Below are 18,158 nucleotides of genomic sequence, written 5' to 3' on the forward strand. Positions count from 1 at the left end.
TTATCATTTTACGATAATTTAACAATTATTAAATGGCCCTAATAATTTGAAATTATTAGCTGCGGCACCCCTATAGCGCCCATGAAAGAGTACTGAGGTAGTAATACATCAGCAATGCGTCCAGCTGTTTGAAACAGCGTGAGCTCTGTGGTTTGCCTTCTGTAATGCAGTTAAGCAAGTGCATCACACGGTGCTGTTTAATACACGGCTGATACCGAGAACACATACGGTTAACCTGTAAGAACTACAGTCGTTGCCAGACCCTTTTTATTCTCCCCAGACAGCGCATTGCTTTGGCCTTGAACCTTACATTCACGAGCATGCCCCCTGAGAGAGAATGAATGGTGCTGCTTCAGGGGCCCAGGACAAAGGGACTCCGCACCAGCTGGGGGTGGTTACTGACTCTGATCAGAAGCCTGGTTTCAGGGGGTGGTCAGAACCATCCGGAGGGGGGCTTGTGCGTTTTCCGAAGTCTGGTATGGCATGCAGCACCTCCAGTGGTGTGGTGTGTGGTGCGGTATGTGGTGTGGTGCGGTGTGGTGTGTGGTGTATGGTGCGGTGTGTGGTGTGGTGCGGTATGTGGTGTGGTGTGTGGTGTGGTGTGGTGCGGTATGTGGTGTGGTGTGGTGTGTGGTGCGGTGTGTGGTGTGGTGTGGAGTGGTGTGTTGTGCGGTGTGGTGTGTGGTGCGGTGTGTGGTGTGGTGTGATATGTGGTGTGGTGTGGTGTGTGGTGCGGTGTGGTGTATGGTGTGGTGTGGTGCAGTATGTGGTGTGGTGTGGTGTGTGGTGCGGTGTGGTTCGGTAAATGTCCCGCTGGACTGCTCCTCCGCACGCACTCTGCCGCATAAACACATCAAGCATCCCATCTCCTGTTCTCCAGCCTTGCCCCGCCCACCTCCTCTCCTCTGTCTGCAGGCAGTCTAGAGGGGAGCAACCTCTGATGAATGAATGCTTGTGTGTGCGCGTGCTTGTGTGTGTGTGTCTGTATATGCGTGCGTGTGTGTGTCTGTATGTGAGTGCGTGTGAATGTGTGAATATGTGCGTGTGTGTCTGTAAATGTGTACGTGTGCATGTGCATGTGTGTGCCCGCGCATGTGTGTGTGTGTGTGTGTGTGTGTGCGTGTGTGGCAGCACAGGGAGCGGTGAGGCATGAAGGGTGCGTGATTTAAAACCCAGTAGGTTCTCCTGCTACACATCAAACAGGTCCCTGTGCGTTCCTGCCGAGGCGCGGAGGAGAGGGCACTCCTTTGTTAAATGAAACGAGTAGCAGGGCGGTGTGAGGTAGCGCCGGCGCCACTGGAGCCACAGCAGCAGCTCACTCCGCCTGGACTATCAGAGACAAAGCCTACCGACTGCAGCAGGAACCGCCGCGCTTTGCACGAGAGAGAGAGAGAGAGAGAGAGAGAGAGAGGGAGAGAGAGAGTGGTTCAGAGCCCAGGTTCAGAACAGTGATGCTCTTGGCTCTCATCCGCAGAGCTACTCTCCTCTGAACTCTGTGGCATGGGGAACACAGCTTCAGTCATCCCAATGTCAGGCCTGAATGAAGGAGAGCATTTTAACTGCACTCCCTTTCAAGGCTTCTAAAAATTCCATTGTTGCCGGTTTTTTGACCTGAACTGACTTTGCTTCCTGTTTGAGTCAGGTGACATCTGCTCCAGCTCGATGATTGGACAGTGAAGATGTGGATTTCCAGTATGCTACATGACCTTGGAATGCACTGTGCTGTTGGTCTCTGCGGATTTGGAAAAAGAATCCCTTTATAGCCTCGGAGAGAAATGGATCTGGCCTTTATCAAAGAACCTGTAATTGCTGCTTTCCTTAAAACCAAAAGGGAGATGTTCGCAAACACACCCTATAAGGTTTCTTTATTTTAGAATTTGAATTTGACCTTTCAGGGAACACACTGTATAATTTATAATTTGCATAATGTAATATACATGTACATCATCTTACTCTGAGTACACATATAGATATATCAAGCTTGAATGGATAGAGTTTACAATGGCAGTTTGTTTTAAAAAATGTGGAAATCATATTATGTTGCCCTCACACAATTGCTAAGAGAAAAATAATTTGTTTAGAAAGTAATAATTGTATGTCTCTAAAAAGTAAGTGTGGAAAGTCTTGCCACCCCTGTTTTCTGTACTTTACGTGTGTGTGTGTGCACGACCCATTGCAAGGAAAACAGTACTCAGGTGTCTTTTATATTTTTTCATGAGATTCTCAAGTCATATTTTTAAAATATAGAATCTCTGTTCTCCCTACGGGTGTCAAATTTTAATGGAAAAGGGCCCGCGTGGGTGCATGTTTTGTGTTAGCCCAGTGCTACGACACCTGATTCAGCCAGTTAATTAATGACTCTTCAATTGATAAGTAGAATCATGTGTCTTAGTGCTGGACTAGAACAAAAACGTGCACCCACACCGGCCCATTTTGGATAAGATTGGACACCCCTGACCTAGGCTGAGAGGTCCTGGGGAGAGACCCACTGTCTTCGGAGGAAGCCTAGCATGAATTCTCCCTGCCAGGCCACCCATCAGGAATGCATGATGGGAACTCCGGACAGGTCCCTCTTCTACTGACTCAAGCCAACAAACAGGGTTTGTGTCCGTGTCCGATTCCCGTCCCGCGCTGTGTTTTTAGCCCGCGCAGACACAGCTTGCTGGAGGGCCTCGGGCTGGCCGAGCCTGTCGGGCATTAACCCCCATTAATCCATCCGGGTGCCCCCGTGTCCGGAGGGGGCACGGGGAGGTCGGCGGCCCAGTCCTGGCGGCTCAGCTCCAAGGGGGACCGGGCGGGGCTACCCGCCGTCCGAACAACCCTCAGCCCGTGTCAGGGTATTAATTATCGCCCCGCGCGTGCTTGTACTGAGAAATACACCGCCTGCTTTGAATGCTGAAGAGGATGGTTCGCCTATGTAATCAGCAGAGGAAACAAATTACAACCCAGGGGCCTCATTTATAAAAATGTTCTTAGATTTATACGTGAACTTAGTCTTAAGATCATTTCCGACGGTGTGCCTACGTTCGATTCATAAAAGATACTGAGCGTAAAAAACCTTGTTTACACAGGTTCTAAGAATCCCATTTGTAACTTACGCACCTGTGATCTATAAATCTCAAATGAACTTAACGGCACCTGAACGTGCCTTACAATCAGAGATTCCACCTTACATAATGCTAGCACAAATGAGGGTTTAGTCAGGAATAACCATGGACCAAAAGAGAAAAGCAAACTTTTTGGAAGATCATCATGTGCAAAAAAGTCATTCCGGTCTCTGAAAACTCTCTCCCTTCTAAAAGCACGGTTTTCAATGTCTTCCAATAACGCAAGAACAGCCATGGTTACTGTTTTCTAATTTGACACACCATTTATAGAACATCGCATCCTGTTTTTAATTCAAAACACCTTGCGTCTGGCAATTAATTCCTCACACCTTTAATGGATAATTCCTATCAAATTGTTCATAAACCTAATGCAAAGTTCACCACAGGCTTGGACGCATATGCGTCCCAAACTGCAATACCCCTACATAACCAGCAGGAAAATCACTTATGTCAAGGCTAGAATTTGCGTAGAGATAAGATCATTTCCACGTCAAAGTAAGGTTTTATAAATAACTACTCATACGTGGTTTTCTGCATAAGTCATACTTAAGATCAAAATTGATTGTAAGTCCATTCTATACATGAGGTCCCAGGACTGGACTGGACACAGTGTCATGTGCATTGTATATCATAGGGGAATGATCAGCCCTGCCTCACAGCAATCTCGACTTTGGACTTTTCTGTGTGGAGTTTGCATGTTCTCCCATGTCTGTGTGGGTTTCCTCCGGGTACTCCGGTTTACTCCCACAGTCCAAAGACATGCAGGTAGGCCGATTGGAGACGCTAAATTTCCCATAGGTATGAGTGTGTGAGTGAATGGTGTGTGTGCCCTGCGATAGATTGGCGGCCTGTCCAGCGTGTACTCTTGCCTCTTGCCCAATGCACGCTGGGATAGGCTCCAGCACCCCCCACGCCCAGGATAAGCGGGTACAGATAATGGATGGATTCATATGCCATCTAATTACAATAACAACCATAGCGTCGAAAGCAGGGGAAATGCGAACAGAGCTCTATTTAGATGTTGACGGTGTTAGGATGGAGAGATATGTTCTCCGTGTCTTTATCTACTCCACTCTCCCCATCTACATAATCTTTTGACATCAAAGCGGAGATCAACACAGCACAAAGCTGGTCTTCCCCAACCAGTAATTTTGTCCTAGTTGCCATAATCATGACTGATCGGATTACGTTTGGCTGCTCATAATTAGCGGCTCTCGCACAAATCCCCCCCCCCCCCCCCTTCAAGAGGAGCGCACAAAAGGCCTGGCTTTTATGACAAGGAAAGATAAGAGTTACGGTGGTGTATTAATGCTCTGAAAGGGAACAGGGAGGCATTGTGCAGCTCTGGAAAGTGATCCTCTCCAGCTCTGGCCTTTCTGTAACAGAGACGAAACACCGAGCATTTCCATAAACCAAATGCATGCCTTTTATGTACGCCGTACATGAATACTTCGCTTTTCAATGCATGGAGATAGACAGTTACAAAAATAAAAAAATAAAAACTGTGTAAGTGTACACATCTGCTGATGAAGTGTAGCTTTAAGGGCAGCTTATTGGTTTGAGTCCTGGCATGAGAAATGAGAACTGCTGTTACACCCGGTGAGGCGGAACCCGAGCCTCTTCAGCAAACACGTTGCAGAGCAAACGACCAGTGAGGGACATGAAGCAGACTCCCACCTGCAGTGAGTAAAGGCTTGCTGTTGAGCTGCAGTAACACTCTCTCATAGGCAGAGGGCGCTGTATTAGGATAGTGGGTGTTCCAGGCTCTTTAGTTAAAAGACTTGAGGATTTTTAGGCATTCTGCTCAGCTGAAGCTTTTATCTCTCTGGGCTCATGTAAAATGTCAGGACTGACATATTAAAGGTTTTCTCTCCCCTCTCTGTCTCTCTCTCACACAGAGGTGGGGGTGGCAGTTGGAAGATGAATGACGGCGATGTAATATTCAACAGTGCCACGGCATTATGGGACAGATCCGCCGCCGTTTGCTTAATGTGATGTGAGAAACTAATCAGCATTAGGCAAAGGTGTGATAAATGTAATGAAACAGAATTTCTGATGGTGTAATGTTCTGCCCCCTCAGGATTGGAGAGAGGGGAGGCCGATTTGCATACAGGTAATGAGTGGGACAAAATTACGTAATTCCCCTCGGGTGTGACTGGAGAGGGACAGTGACGGATGGTAGCGGATCGCGATAACGTAGCACCTTTCATGTGCGAGAACTCACCTCACCCACCACCAATGTGTAGCACCCAACTGGGTGATACATGGCAGCCATTTTGTGCCAAGATGCTTACCACACACCAGCTGCAGTGGAGGAAGTGGGATTTATTTCTCTGTTAACCTATGATGATACGCAAAACTGCTAGACTGAGACAGGTTGGAAATATGAACAAATCAGCTGTCCTTAACGCTAAGGCTGAGGCATTTAATGAACACGTTTGACTTCTCGTCTGAAAGACGGTATCATTGGAAGGTTGATCAGGGGGACCTATGAACATTGGTTCGACTTGGCCTGTTAGCCATTTAAAACAGGCACAGTGCTATGCAGAGTGCTGGAAGATCAGGAAATCCCATTTCAAACGCAGCAGCACGAGAAGTTTGAAGGAAGTTTGGTTGGACACCAGAAGACAGGCAAGACAAGAGTTTGAGGAGCTCACAATCCTCATGGCATTTTTCACGGCCCAGGTGCAAAACATTTATGCGATGAAAACAGATGTGGGTAAACAATTTACTGCCCATGCATTTATGCACGATTACAAATCTGCTTATATTCAAGCAGCACTACAGTTAATCATTAATAACACGGTCCCTGACATGTTATGACAGCAAGTCATGATTAATTGGCTCGCAAAACACATTAGTACTGCACTTTTTTAACTTTATATCCAAATACTATGCAAATATCACTCCCGAAGGTCCATTAGCATGCTTACAGCATTCACACATGTAATTGCTATTAGCTTCATTTGCTGTGCTTGGTGGTTGAACATGTGAAGCAAAATAGCACATAGCACAACCAGTTCCCCTGGTTTTCCCCCATTAGTTTTCCCCATTAGTTTTTAAATCTGTTTTCCTTAAAGATATTTTACGGTACTACTTTTAACGCAATCTTGTCCAATACTGTTCACCCTTCAGTATATTTTATAAACATGCACAAGTCTTCTGAGGCTATCTGAAGGTGCTGCATGAAATTAAATCCATCATTTTTATTCTCATTACTGTTAAAACTGTACATATGCAGTGACTGAATTACTTTCAGCCTTCAAATTATACATATATATGTTAACAACACGCAGAGGGACAATATAACTGAGAAAGTAAATCTTATTTGTCAATAACCTTCACTCTCATAATGATGAGAACTGTGAGAGAAGAGAACGATTTTGTGTCACCTTTGCTATTGAGAGCCTGTTGACAAGTAGAGAAAGAGAGAGAGAGAGATAGAGAGAGAGACAGACAGAAAGAGAGAGAGAGAGGAGAGACCAAAAGACAGAGAGAGAGAGAGAGAAAAAGAGGGAGAGAGAAGAGAGACAGACAGAAAGAGAGAGAGAGAGAGGAGAGACCGAAAGAGAGAAAGAAAAAGAGGGAGAGAGAGAAGAGAGACAGACAGAAAGAGAGAAAAAGCTTTTCCCATTACTGCACAGCAGACTCAGGGCCAGACAGCACACCGCCATCTATAAGGTGAATGAATGTCACGACCGTTTGAATGGCGAGATTTACTCACCTTCACACACTTGACATTACAGAGCGGCAGCCAATTCACAGCACTTCAATTATTGCGTTATTCGTCAGGCTTTTTAATTCTGGAATTCAATAAAGAGAAAGCAGCCCAAGCTGAAAGCCAATTACGTCGACGATTCGCGCGTATGTGTGTGTGCGTGAGCAAATCGAATCTAATTGTGCTTCACGACTGAATGCGTCTAGTAGTTTAAAAAGGCCTAAAATGCCCCTTTTCCAACTGAAGAGCACGAACCTGGCTATCTTATTAAACTCTGCTTACAGCATTATGATTAGAAAGCTATGTAATGAATTAGTCTGGTTCTAGTTCTACTGTGTTAAAAAAGGTATAATGAGCCAGCCTGGTTCCAGCGCAACTGTGTGCAAAGGGGTGAAACAGGCTGTTTTGGTCCCTTGGTCTTTGTTGTGCTTGAGCCACTAATGGTGGGCCAGAATCCTACAGTTGTGACAACAGCACAACCCTCCGCCTTGACAGGACGGAGCCAGGAGTGGCATCGGGAGTGTGGACGGTGGATGTTCTCCTAAAGAAGGGGTGGTATACACTGCCAGATTAATTGAGTTCTATGGTGAATGTTCCAGAGATGGGGCGGGCCACTGGAGGCCAAACGTGAGCAGAAGTGAGGGTGGAGGAGGAGCTGAACGTGTGGAATAAAAGTGAGGTGGGGGGGGGGGGGGTGCAAGCAAGGGGCGGAAGGAAACCCCACCAAAGCGAACGAGAGCGCTGTGATCGAGTCCTGCCTCCAGCTGAGAGGCCAATCATGGCTGACACCTCTGACAAGATGCCATTTTTTTTTAAAAACCCCAAAAAAACATGCAAAGCGTCCATCTGGGAGGAGCACCTGGAAGGTATTCCTTTTTTATAGAGAGCGGCGGGGGCGGGAGCAGTTTTACTGCAGTGCAAACTGACTGTGTGACACACGGTCGCCGGTTCACTCTGAATCAATAATTCATTGAAATGGTGCCGTTTCGAGGAGTCTGCGCTTCAGTTACACAACCGTAAGTTAAGAGGCATAGGTCGTGTGTTATATGAGGCTTTTTCAGTCGGCAGTGTAACCGTATGAGACCCACACAATCTGCAATGCGTACAGTACAGCTCAGCTGTATCTTCAGCTGCTTAGCCTGCTTTTCTCTCAGAACCGCCCTCATCATCAACCCCACCCCCCCGTCTCAAACCGCGCACAGGCCTTCATCTCGGGCCCCATCACCCCGCCCACCATGTCACCCACAAGCCCGCCCCTTCCCCCCGTAGTCAGGTGTACCTCCAACCCTAACCCTGCCTCCCCTCTCGCCCATGCCCCTCATTATTAATGCCACCCTCCTTCCTTAACCGCACACCATTACCATCCCTGCCCCCGCCCAAGCCCCGCCCCTTACATGGACCCCTCCCCCCCAATAAAATCTGTCCCTGCCCAAGCCCCGCCCCGCCCCGCCCCTTCCCCGGACCCTGCCCACGCCCCGCCATGCCCGGTCCTTACTATGTGCAGCTCCAGGTAGTCTCCCAGCCCCGTGGCGCTCTCCACCCGCACCAGAATGGCCTCTCTCAGCTGTGTGCTGAACCCCACCGCCAGCCGGTCCGCCCTTGTGCTCGGCCGGTCGTTGGGGGGCCAGGTGTAGGTGATGAGGGCTCCTCCTCTCCCGAAAATATACGTGGTCCCAGCTGCAAGCATCCAGAGAGAGGGAGAGAAGGACAGGGGTTGTCAATGAAAAGAATCATCCAACTGTGCAACAGGTCTTCCAGTGATGTCATCTGTTCAGACTTTGAATTTTGATTGGTTAGCATAGTTAACATGTATGTGCCAGTGTCTCACTGGGGTGCCAGATGACTGGTTTTGGACCAAAATGTCTGGTCTTCAAATTAATTGTACAGGTCCAGTTTGTGGTCCCAACTGGACAATATAAATGACTGGTCTGAATAATTGATAGAAGTTCGACTGCTAGTTCTGCAATCAAGCTTTAAGCTGCCCTATGTGTATGAATGGTGACCGGTTCGGACAAATTCCAAATCTGGCAACCCTAGTGCTTCACTGATTTTGCATCTACACCCGCTGAGCATTGAATATTGTTAGCGAGGTCTGGCACTGTCCTGTGTAATAATCAGAGAAATGCACAAATTTTTCTCCTACAATGCAGAGTCACACTAGATGACAGCCTCTGATTAATGAATGCAATGTAACGCTCCGGCCACAGATTGGTGGCTTACCAGCAGCCCCAAACCCAGAGTCTGATTGTGGCTGTTTACACTGTGCAGGTGCACTGCTAGAACCAGCAGCTGCACGAGGCCATGCTATTTTAAAACACACACATTAAACTTTGCGATGCGCTCAGTGGGTAGTTTGCTTTAAGGGAAGAGCTCCATATCCGCGCAGAGCGAGAGGGAGGTTTCTGCTTCCTCTCCTCTCTACGTTTGCACAGCTCTGTTAGCGCTGCAGAGCCTGGCCTCGCAAACACATCTGCCTGCTCAAACAGCCCGGTGGAGCAACTGCTTATTTACAGGGACATATACGCGCACGTACACACACACATACGCAATCACTGATACACATACAACACAAATAACACACACATACAAAGGTATACAAGTGCACGCGCGCACACACACAAACACACACACACACAGAGGCATCCCAACACGCTCACACATTCAGGCACACATCCCACACTTCAACCACCCCGCCATCTGATTGGCTGCCGTTCCCCCTCTTTACTCATGAGCCTCTCTCCCGGGCTCGGCCGGATCCGGGTCGATCTGTTCCTGTCCGACTGCCAGCCCCCGGGGCGCCGGCGCCAGGTTCTGCCACTGTGCCAGAGGAGCGCCGCGAAGCGCGAAACCGAACCGAACTGGAACGAACCGGAGATCAGGCCCAGAATTGCAGCCGGCAGCCCACAGAGCAGCGATTCACTAACAGAGCAGCGATTCACTAGCAGAGTGGTGATTCACTAACAGAGTGGTGATTCAGTAACAGAGTGGTGATTCACTAACAGAGTGGCGATTCACTAACAGAGCGGCGATTCACTAACAGAGCGGCGATTCACTAACAGAGTGGTGATTCACTAACAGAGCGGTGATTCACTAACAGAGTGGTGATTCAGTAACAGAGTGGTGATTCACTAACAGAGTGGCGATTCACTAACAGAGCGGCGATTCACTAACAGAGCGGCGATTCACTAACAGAGTGGTGATTCAGTAACAGAGTGGTGATTCACTAACAGAGTGGTGATTCAGTAACAGAGTGGTGATTCACTAACAGAGTGGTGATTCAGTAACAGAGTGGTGATTCACTAGCAGAGTGGCGATTCAGTAACAGAGCAGCGATTCACTAGCAGAGTGGTGATTCACTAACAGAGCAGCGATTCACTAACAGAGCAGCGATTCACTAGCAGAGTGGTGATTCACTAGCAGAGTGGTGATTCACTAACAGAGCAGCGATTCACTAGCAGAGTGGTGATTCACTAACAGAGTGGTGATTCAGTAACAGAGTGGTGATTCACTAACAGAGTGGTGATTCAGTAACAGAGTGGTGATTCACTAGCAGAGTGGCGATTCAGTAACAGAGCAGCGATTCACTAGCAGAGTGGTGATTCACTAACAGAGCAGCGATTCACTAACAGAGCAGCGATTCACTAGCAGAGTGGTGATTCACTAGCAGAGTGGCGATTCACTAACAGAGCAGCGATTCACTAGCAGAGCGGCGATTCACTAACAGAGCAGCGATTCACTAACAGAGTGGTGATTCACTAACAGAGTGGTGATTCAGTAACAGAGTGGTGATTCACTAGCAGAGTGGTGATTCACTAACAGAGCAGCGATTCACTAACAGAGCAGCGATTCACTAGCAGAGTGGTGATTCACTAGCAGAGTGGTGATTCACTAACAGAGTGGTGATTCACTAGCAGAGTGGTGATTCACTAACAGAGCAGCGATTCACTAGCAGAGTGGTGATTCACTAACAGAGCGGCGATTCACTAACAGAGCAGCGATTCACTAACAGAGTGGTGATTCACTAGCAGAGTGGTGATTCACTAACAGAGCAGCGATTCACTAACAGAGTGGTGATTCACTAGCAGAGTGGTGATTCACTAGCAGAGTGGTGATTCACTAACAGAGCAGCGATTCACTAGCAGAGTGGCGATTCACTAACAGAGTGGCGATTCAGTAACAGAGTGGCGATTCACTAACAGAGCGGCGATTCACTAGCAGAGCGGCGATTCACTAGCAGAGCGGCGATTCACTAACAGAGCGGCGATTCACTAACAGAGTGGTGATTCAGTAACAGAGTGGCGATTCAGTAACAGAGTGGTGATTCACTAACAGAGCGGAGATTCACTAACAGAGCAGCGATTCACTAGCAGAGTGGTGATTCACTAACAGAGCGGCGATTCACTAACAGAGCGGTGATTCACTAACAGAGTGGTGATTCAGTAACAGAGTGGTGATTCACTAACAGAGCGGCGATTCACTAACAGAGTGGCGATTCACTAACAGAGCGGTGATTCACTAACAGAGTGGTGATTCACTAACAGAGTGGCGATTCACTAACAGAGTGGTGATTCACTAACAGAGTGGCGATTCACTAACAGAGCGGCGATTCACTAACAGAGTGGTGATTCACTAACAGAGTGGTGATTCACTAACAGAGTGGCGATTCACTAACAGAGTGGCGATTCACTAACAGAGTGGCGATTCACTAACAGAGTGGTGATTCACTAACAGAGTGGCGATTCACTAACAGAGTGGTGATTCACTAACAGAGTGGTGATTCACTAACAGAGTGGCGATTCACTAACAGAGTGGTGATTCACTAACAGAGTGGCGATTCACTAACAGAGTGGCGATTCACTAACAGAGTGGCGATTCACTAACAGAGTGGCGATTCAGTAACAGAGTGGTGATTCACTAACAGAGCGGCGATTCACTAGCAGAGCAGCGATTCACTAACAGAGTGGTGATTCACTAACAGAGTGGTGATTCACTAACAGAGCGGAGATTCACTAACAGAGTGGTGATTCACTAACAGAGTGGTGATTCACTAACAGTGGTGATTCACTAACAGAGTGGTGATTCACTAACAGAGCGGCGATTCACTAGCAGAGTGGTGATTCACTAACAGAGCGGCGATTCACTAACAGAGCGGTGATTCACTAACAGAGCGGTGATCCACTAACAGGCCAGAATCGGTGGGGAGAATGGCGTAGGAACTGTAGCCTCTCAGAGGCAGGGCTCTAGGGTGAGGTGTAAGAGTGTACCACATTGTGCTGCTGAAACGTAGCCACAAGCAGGGCATTGTGCGACTAATCCAAATGTCGCAGCCTTTTTCCTGCGCTGGAGACATGCATTGTGGGAAAAACCACAGCGTACAACAACAGACCGGACTCAAGCTGAAACACCTCTAATCCCCCCCTCACCCTCACACAGCCCCCGCCTTCCTTGCTGAAGCCCTGCTTTCCACCTGGTTGTGCAGTTCCTCTCTGTTTCTACGCTATTTCATGCTAACTACATTTATCACAGCATGGAGCCGCAGGAGCTTTAAAAGGAGGCGGAGAGCGTGTTCAAACAGCTCCGGAGGGAAGATGGCGATGACACTTCAGTGGTGCATTTTAAGGCTTCTCGCGTAGTATCTCTGCACTGCATTTTCTGCCAAGTAAATAACGATGCGCGTACCTCAGGTAATGATACTTCATTATTATAATGTATTTACGCTATTTATTATTTAAAAGCTCCAAGTATGTTGTCAGCCAAATATTAAAGAAGTTCAGCTGGTAAGAGAAAAGGGAAAAATCGAAAGAGACACAGAAAGGCAGAGACCGAGAAGCAGCATGATGTTTTTTCCTTCGCCATGTTTTATTCTTTTCTGCACTGACAGTTGACATCAACAAAGAGAATCGCTTCCCCCAGACACAGGCTGCGGAATGAAAACTCTGATGAATTAGCAAACAAAGAAATGCTAAAGGCTGCAATAATCTAAATGGATCGTGCTGTCTGTCTGTCTCTCCTCCAGAGACGTTTTAGAAGGAATGCTAAATTGCACTGCGCAGAGATGCAGATGATGCGTTCTGTCCCTTCAAGCCACCAGCGAGGCTCATTCATGCGAGAACTAATCAATCCTGAACAGAAAAGCCAAAAACAGGGCTCTGGCCTTTGCGACCTCCCCCTGGCCCTGCTTCTATTAAAAGAGGCATCTTTTGCACCTGCTAGACTAAATAACAATCTGGACGGAGGCAACAGCGGCCACATGCTCGAGGACAGACGTGATTGGTCCACCGCAGGCATGTGACAGGCATCCAACATTGATGACTGTCATATGAAGTCATGCAAGGGCACCTCTCAAATTTAATTTTACAGACCATAACAAGGTTCCACAATTTCCAACCTCGTTACAGTCTGTTTGTTGACTGTGTCAACAGTATTCTTAAATCAGCTACACTTAATGACCCTTTGCAAACAAAAGAATCATATTTGAATTGTTATATTGTCAACAAAGAGCCAATGAAAAGAAACACTATGATATTAAGTGCATTACATTCTGACAATTTGAAGATTAATTCTTCGATTATCAATGTATTTAATTGCTTATAAAAAAGTATTGTTCGACTAAGTGTTTTTCCCCTTTGCTCTCTTCACTTAATTCTATTCAGTTGGTTCTGTAGAACTTCTATTTTCTAAGACAAGCCCAAACTGCGGCTAGGTTCTGTTGGATTTTTATTTCCTAAGACAAACTGTGGCTGAGGTCTGTGGGAAGATAATCTGATGCTCATCTGACACTGAAAGTGAAAGTAGCTAAACAATTTACAGCTGTGTAAACCAGCAGACATCTCTGTACAGTTGGCAGGTCTAAGTACTCTGCCTTAGAAACTGGGAATCCTAAAATCTGGCCCTCGGGGCCAGTAGTGCCGCTTCATTCTTCCCCTGTAATCAGGGACTGATTTAAACAGGAGACACCAGGTGAGTTAAATCTTTGGCCAGTGGCATTAATTGATCAATTAACTATCAGGCAGAAAAGAAAACCAGCAGTACTACTGGCCCCGAGGGCCATATTCGAGTATCCCTGTGCTACGCACCAGATCGGCCAATCAAACCACATTACAGTTTCACCACAGTTTTTAAAGAAAGTTACAGTACAAATGAATTGCAGTGTATGACAGCTTTGACGCATGAAGTTAAACATCAACACGAGTCAGAGGAAGATGCAACACATAACAGATTACAGACAGATGAGGCCCTTCCCCTTCAGCTGATGGCTCACCTTCGCTGGCAGGCGATGCACCACAAATAAACAAATGAAACGGGCATTCACACAGACGCTAGCACGCAGGAGGTGCAATTAACACCAGCTTGGACAAACAGCTGTAATGTTGTTCTGCGAGGATACTGTCATGTTGTTATAATTTTGTTTAGAGTGCCTCGGCACGTGCTTAAAAAAAATAAAACATGAACCAAGTCATTAAAAAGTTCTGTATCAAATCAGATTTAACCACTTTAGCCATTTCACTCTTTAAATAAGCATGTGGATAACATACATACAGTACCTATAGAACAATAACCAGTTCATTAAAGTTAATCACTGATTGCTATCACAGAGACTTTACAAACGAGCCACTAGCACAGCTAATACGGAACATCCTTTATGTGTAGACCAGTGATACTCAAATTTGGCCCTCAAGGTCAGCAGTACTGTGGTACTGGTCTTCTCTTCTTTCTCACAGTCCACAGTCCATAGTCCAATAATGGCATCGATTGGCCAGAGATTAAACTCGTTCGGCGTCTCGTGTTTAAATCAGTCCCTGATTGGAGGAGAGGAAAGAAAAGCAGCCGTACTGCTGGTCCCGGGCCCGGATTTGGGCACCCCTGGTGTGGACCACATAGCTAACCGCTGCATTCACCCGAAACACGGAAAGCTCACAGACCTGCCCTCTCCTGAAGTTCAAAGGTCACAGACCTGCCCTCTCCTGAAGTTCAAAGCTCACAGACCTGCCCTCTCCTGAAGCTCAAAGCTCACAGACCTGCCCTCTCCTGAAGTTCAAAGCTCACAGACCTGCCCTCTCCTGAAGTTCAAAGCTCACAGACCTGCCCTCTCCTGAAGTTCAAAGCTCACAGACCTGCCCTCTCCTGAAGTTCAAAGCTCACAGACCTGCCCTCTCCTGAAGTTCAAAGCTCACAGACCTGCCCTCTCCTGAAGTTCAAAACTCACAGACCTGCCCTCTCCTGAAGTTCAAAGCTCACAGACCTGCCCTCTCCTGAAGTTCAAAGCTCACAGACCTGCCCTCTCCTGAAAAATGAATGAACAACAAGGAAAGATTCAGTTCAACAAAATAAAATTGAAGTTGAAGCTGACTATTTACTGATGATATTCAGTTCAGGCACCCTGCTAAAAGAGAATACAGCTTCAGGGCGCCACCTTGAACGTAGAACCTTCCGGTCACCCGTCAAGCTCTCTTGTCCACTTTGCCCAGCAGCTGAAATGCAGAACAACTGCAAAAGCACCGACATGGCTGCCCTGGAGGGGGTGGCCATCGATTTTTCCCGGAACACACACCCAGACGTCTGCTCGCCTGCACGTATCGTTTTTTATACTGGTCAGGAGAATATTCATTTCTTTATATATATATATATATATATATTTGTTTTTTTTAAAGATCATTTGTTTCTATCATTGCCAGAAAAAAGACAAAAATAATCCAAACTGCCAAGAGCAGAGAAAGGATATTGATTTGTTGTTCCTCTTTTCATTTCCTCTCCATATCGAAGCACTAACCGTATATTGTATTTTCATTCTTTTTTGAATGGAGACTGATTTTTTAGAGATAATCACGAGTGATTTCATAGTGTCACAGATCTTTTTTTTCTTTATCCTGCAGATACGCGGTTAGTTCTGTCTTCTCTTTTCTCTTTTCCCCCCCTCGGGTGAATTTCCACTCTGATCTGCGCTCGTGTTTATAACCAGAGTGCGACACGCCCACACCCGTGTCGATGTCCGGACAGCGTTTCTCCCCAGAGGGAGGAATAACCTCGGACGCTTTCTCAAATTATTCACAGAAATAAATAAAAAACAACAAGGCGAGTGCGCTGCTCAATGTCTGAGAGAGCAATATCAAAAAGTTAAAAAAACAAAAAAACAAGACGGATTAAAAAAAAAAACAACACACAGAATGCAGGACCTGGTGTTTGTGTGCAAGGAGTCCTGACTATCCTATTCTGAGAGACGGTTTAACAGTTGGCAACTGCACTAATCAAGGGAAAAGAGAGAAGTGGTGTGATTTTCCACACTTGTGTGTACGTGCATACGTGAGGACACAGAAGTGCCACTTGGATGTGCTTTTTCTGCAAGGTGCTGATTGCACCCCAGAACACCGAGTGCACGCAGCGGTCTGGTCGAACGTTACCCTCTCCGTGACCGCACTGCATTGGAAACAGAACGAAGGGTAAGCAGGAAACTGTTTGTTTGATAATGGTCCTCAACCTGATTTTGATTGGGTTGCACAATTAACAGGCACCCGTTAAATAAAGGCCACCATTTGCAGATGACACCTTTTAACAAGACCGCAGTCAAAAAGCCGAGCGGCTTTGCCTCGGCATCAATCAGTGCCCAATCTCTTCAAAGCATGTAACGCATACAAATTCTACCCAGTATCAGTCTGTTGATTGTTTTGTTAGGTTTGGTGTGAAAAACTCTATGAGAGACAGGTACAAAATGCATACAGGTAAGCTTACTTCCACCCCATAGGCCATCATGCGTCAAAGCTGTCATACACAAACCTGTTTCTGAATGGCCACCAAGTCTGCTGTTTTTGGGTGCTACTAAGAGCAGTTAATGGAATGGTTAGAAAGTAAAAGAGTCACTCTGCGAATAGCAGATCCCTGATAGTATAGACCCTCATAATGAGTGTGCGTATGTGTGTGTGTGTGTGTGTGTGTGTTTGCATGCATGCATGTGCATGTGACATCATAGAAAAGTTATGGGAAAGCCAACTTCCTCAATGCATCAGGCAGAATAATAATACAGGATAAGTGGGTGCCTGTTTCCCGAGATTTCCTTTTCTGGATGCAATCCCAATGCCCCCAAACCAAATCGCTCTGCTAGCAGACATGTCATACATCTCTCAGACCCCTCCCTCCCTCTCCCCTCGATCTCCTAGCAATCCCATAACGACCTCTACAATTAGAGCCTTATTGCGAGCCAGAGCTTCAGCTACCATATGGTGCAATTTGGTTTTACCCACAAGTCATCTTCAGTCATTAAGACGAGGCCACCAGTGTGTTCACGCAGAGTAAAAAGTCTGGATGCGGAGACAGTGACGGGCAGAATAAGCGACAGCCTTAGGTGAGATGTGTCTGAAGAGTTCAGCGTAACTGAGCTGGGAATGATCACGGAATGAAAGATGCCACATAATCGTTATTTGATTTGCACAGTTAATAAGCCACGGCAGTTATCGTTTCTCGGTTCCTCGTCTGACTTCAACAAATACACGTAACTGCCAATAAAAGTAATACCATCTATGCGCATTTGTCAAGGTTATGTGAGTTCTTTGTTGGTTAAGTCGTCCATGCACGATGGAAAGAATACCCTCTTAAGGACACTGAAGTATCACCTATCTATCTACCTTAGCATTGCTCTCGAATGATGTTCAAAAATAATGTTGATGCTGAAATATTTATCTAATGCTCTAACGCTCCAATGTAACCAGTGCTGTATAAAGATTAGTAACAATAACAATACATTTCCCGCTTTCCATAATTGTTCTTGTTTTGTGTTTTGGTCAAAAAATGTAAATGGTATGTTTTATACACCTCTGTGAGACAAAAACAAATCATGAAAGTGATACAAAAATGCCTGTTTACTTGAATTAGCATTCCATTTTGTAATTTGGCATTGAGTCAGACACTGCGGGATTTCAGTTGGTAACAACATGGGATTTCTTGGCACATGTAAGCCCTGGAAGTATTAAGCCATTCACATCATTATGACAGCATCAATACTTCCTTCAGTTTTACAAGACATTTCTCACTATTTTCTTTTCCACACTGCCTAATTTTCCCAGATGGCAATGTGTGGTTCTGGCTGGATAGAAGAAGTGCATTATGGGAGATCTGTTGAAATTTTAGTTATCTGAAGAGCAGTTTGAACAGAAAATGTTTTTCATTGGAACTTTTTGATTGATTCATATATCTGTAATGTATGTTGCCTTTGTCCTACAATAAGACCAAATAATGACATGCTGCAAATATGGGCAAAATTGCCCTTGAATGTTAATGCCGGATGAACTTCACTCGCCCAATTAATCTCCGTTAATTTAATTAAATAAAATTTTGTATCTTCT

At 46.2% G+C, this 18,158-nt stretch overlaps 1 protein-coding gene across 1 annotated transcript in view; it reads right to left on the reverse strand.

The window, feature by feature from the left end:
* LOC118235877 (neurexin-1-beta-like) overlaps positions 1 to 18,158 on the reverse strand; it is a 220,471-nt gene that overhangs the window by 102,897 nt on the left and 99,416 nt on the right. Inside the window, exon 3 of the mRNA XM_035433742.1 lies at positions 8,321 to 8,502. Within this exon, the coding sequence (XP_035289633.1) occupies positions 8,321 to 8,502 (182 nt within the window). The remainder of the gene's footprint in view (positions 1 to 8,320; positions 8,503 to 18,158) is intronic.

The sequence above is a fragment of the Anguilla anguilla genome, chromosome 9, assembly GCF_013347855.1.
Source record: "Anguilla anguilla isolate fAngAng1 chromosome 9, fAngAng1.pri, whole genome shotgun sequence".
Lineage (NCBI taxonomy): Eukaryota > Metazoa > Chordata > Actinopteri > Anguilliformes > Anguillidae > Anguilla > Anguilla anguilla.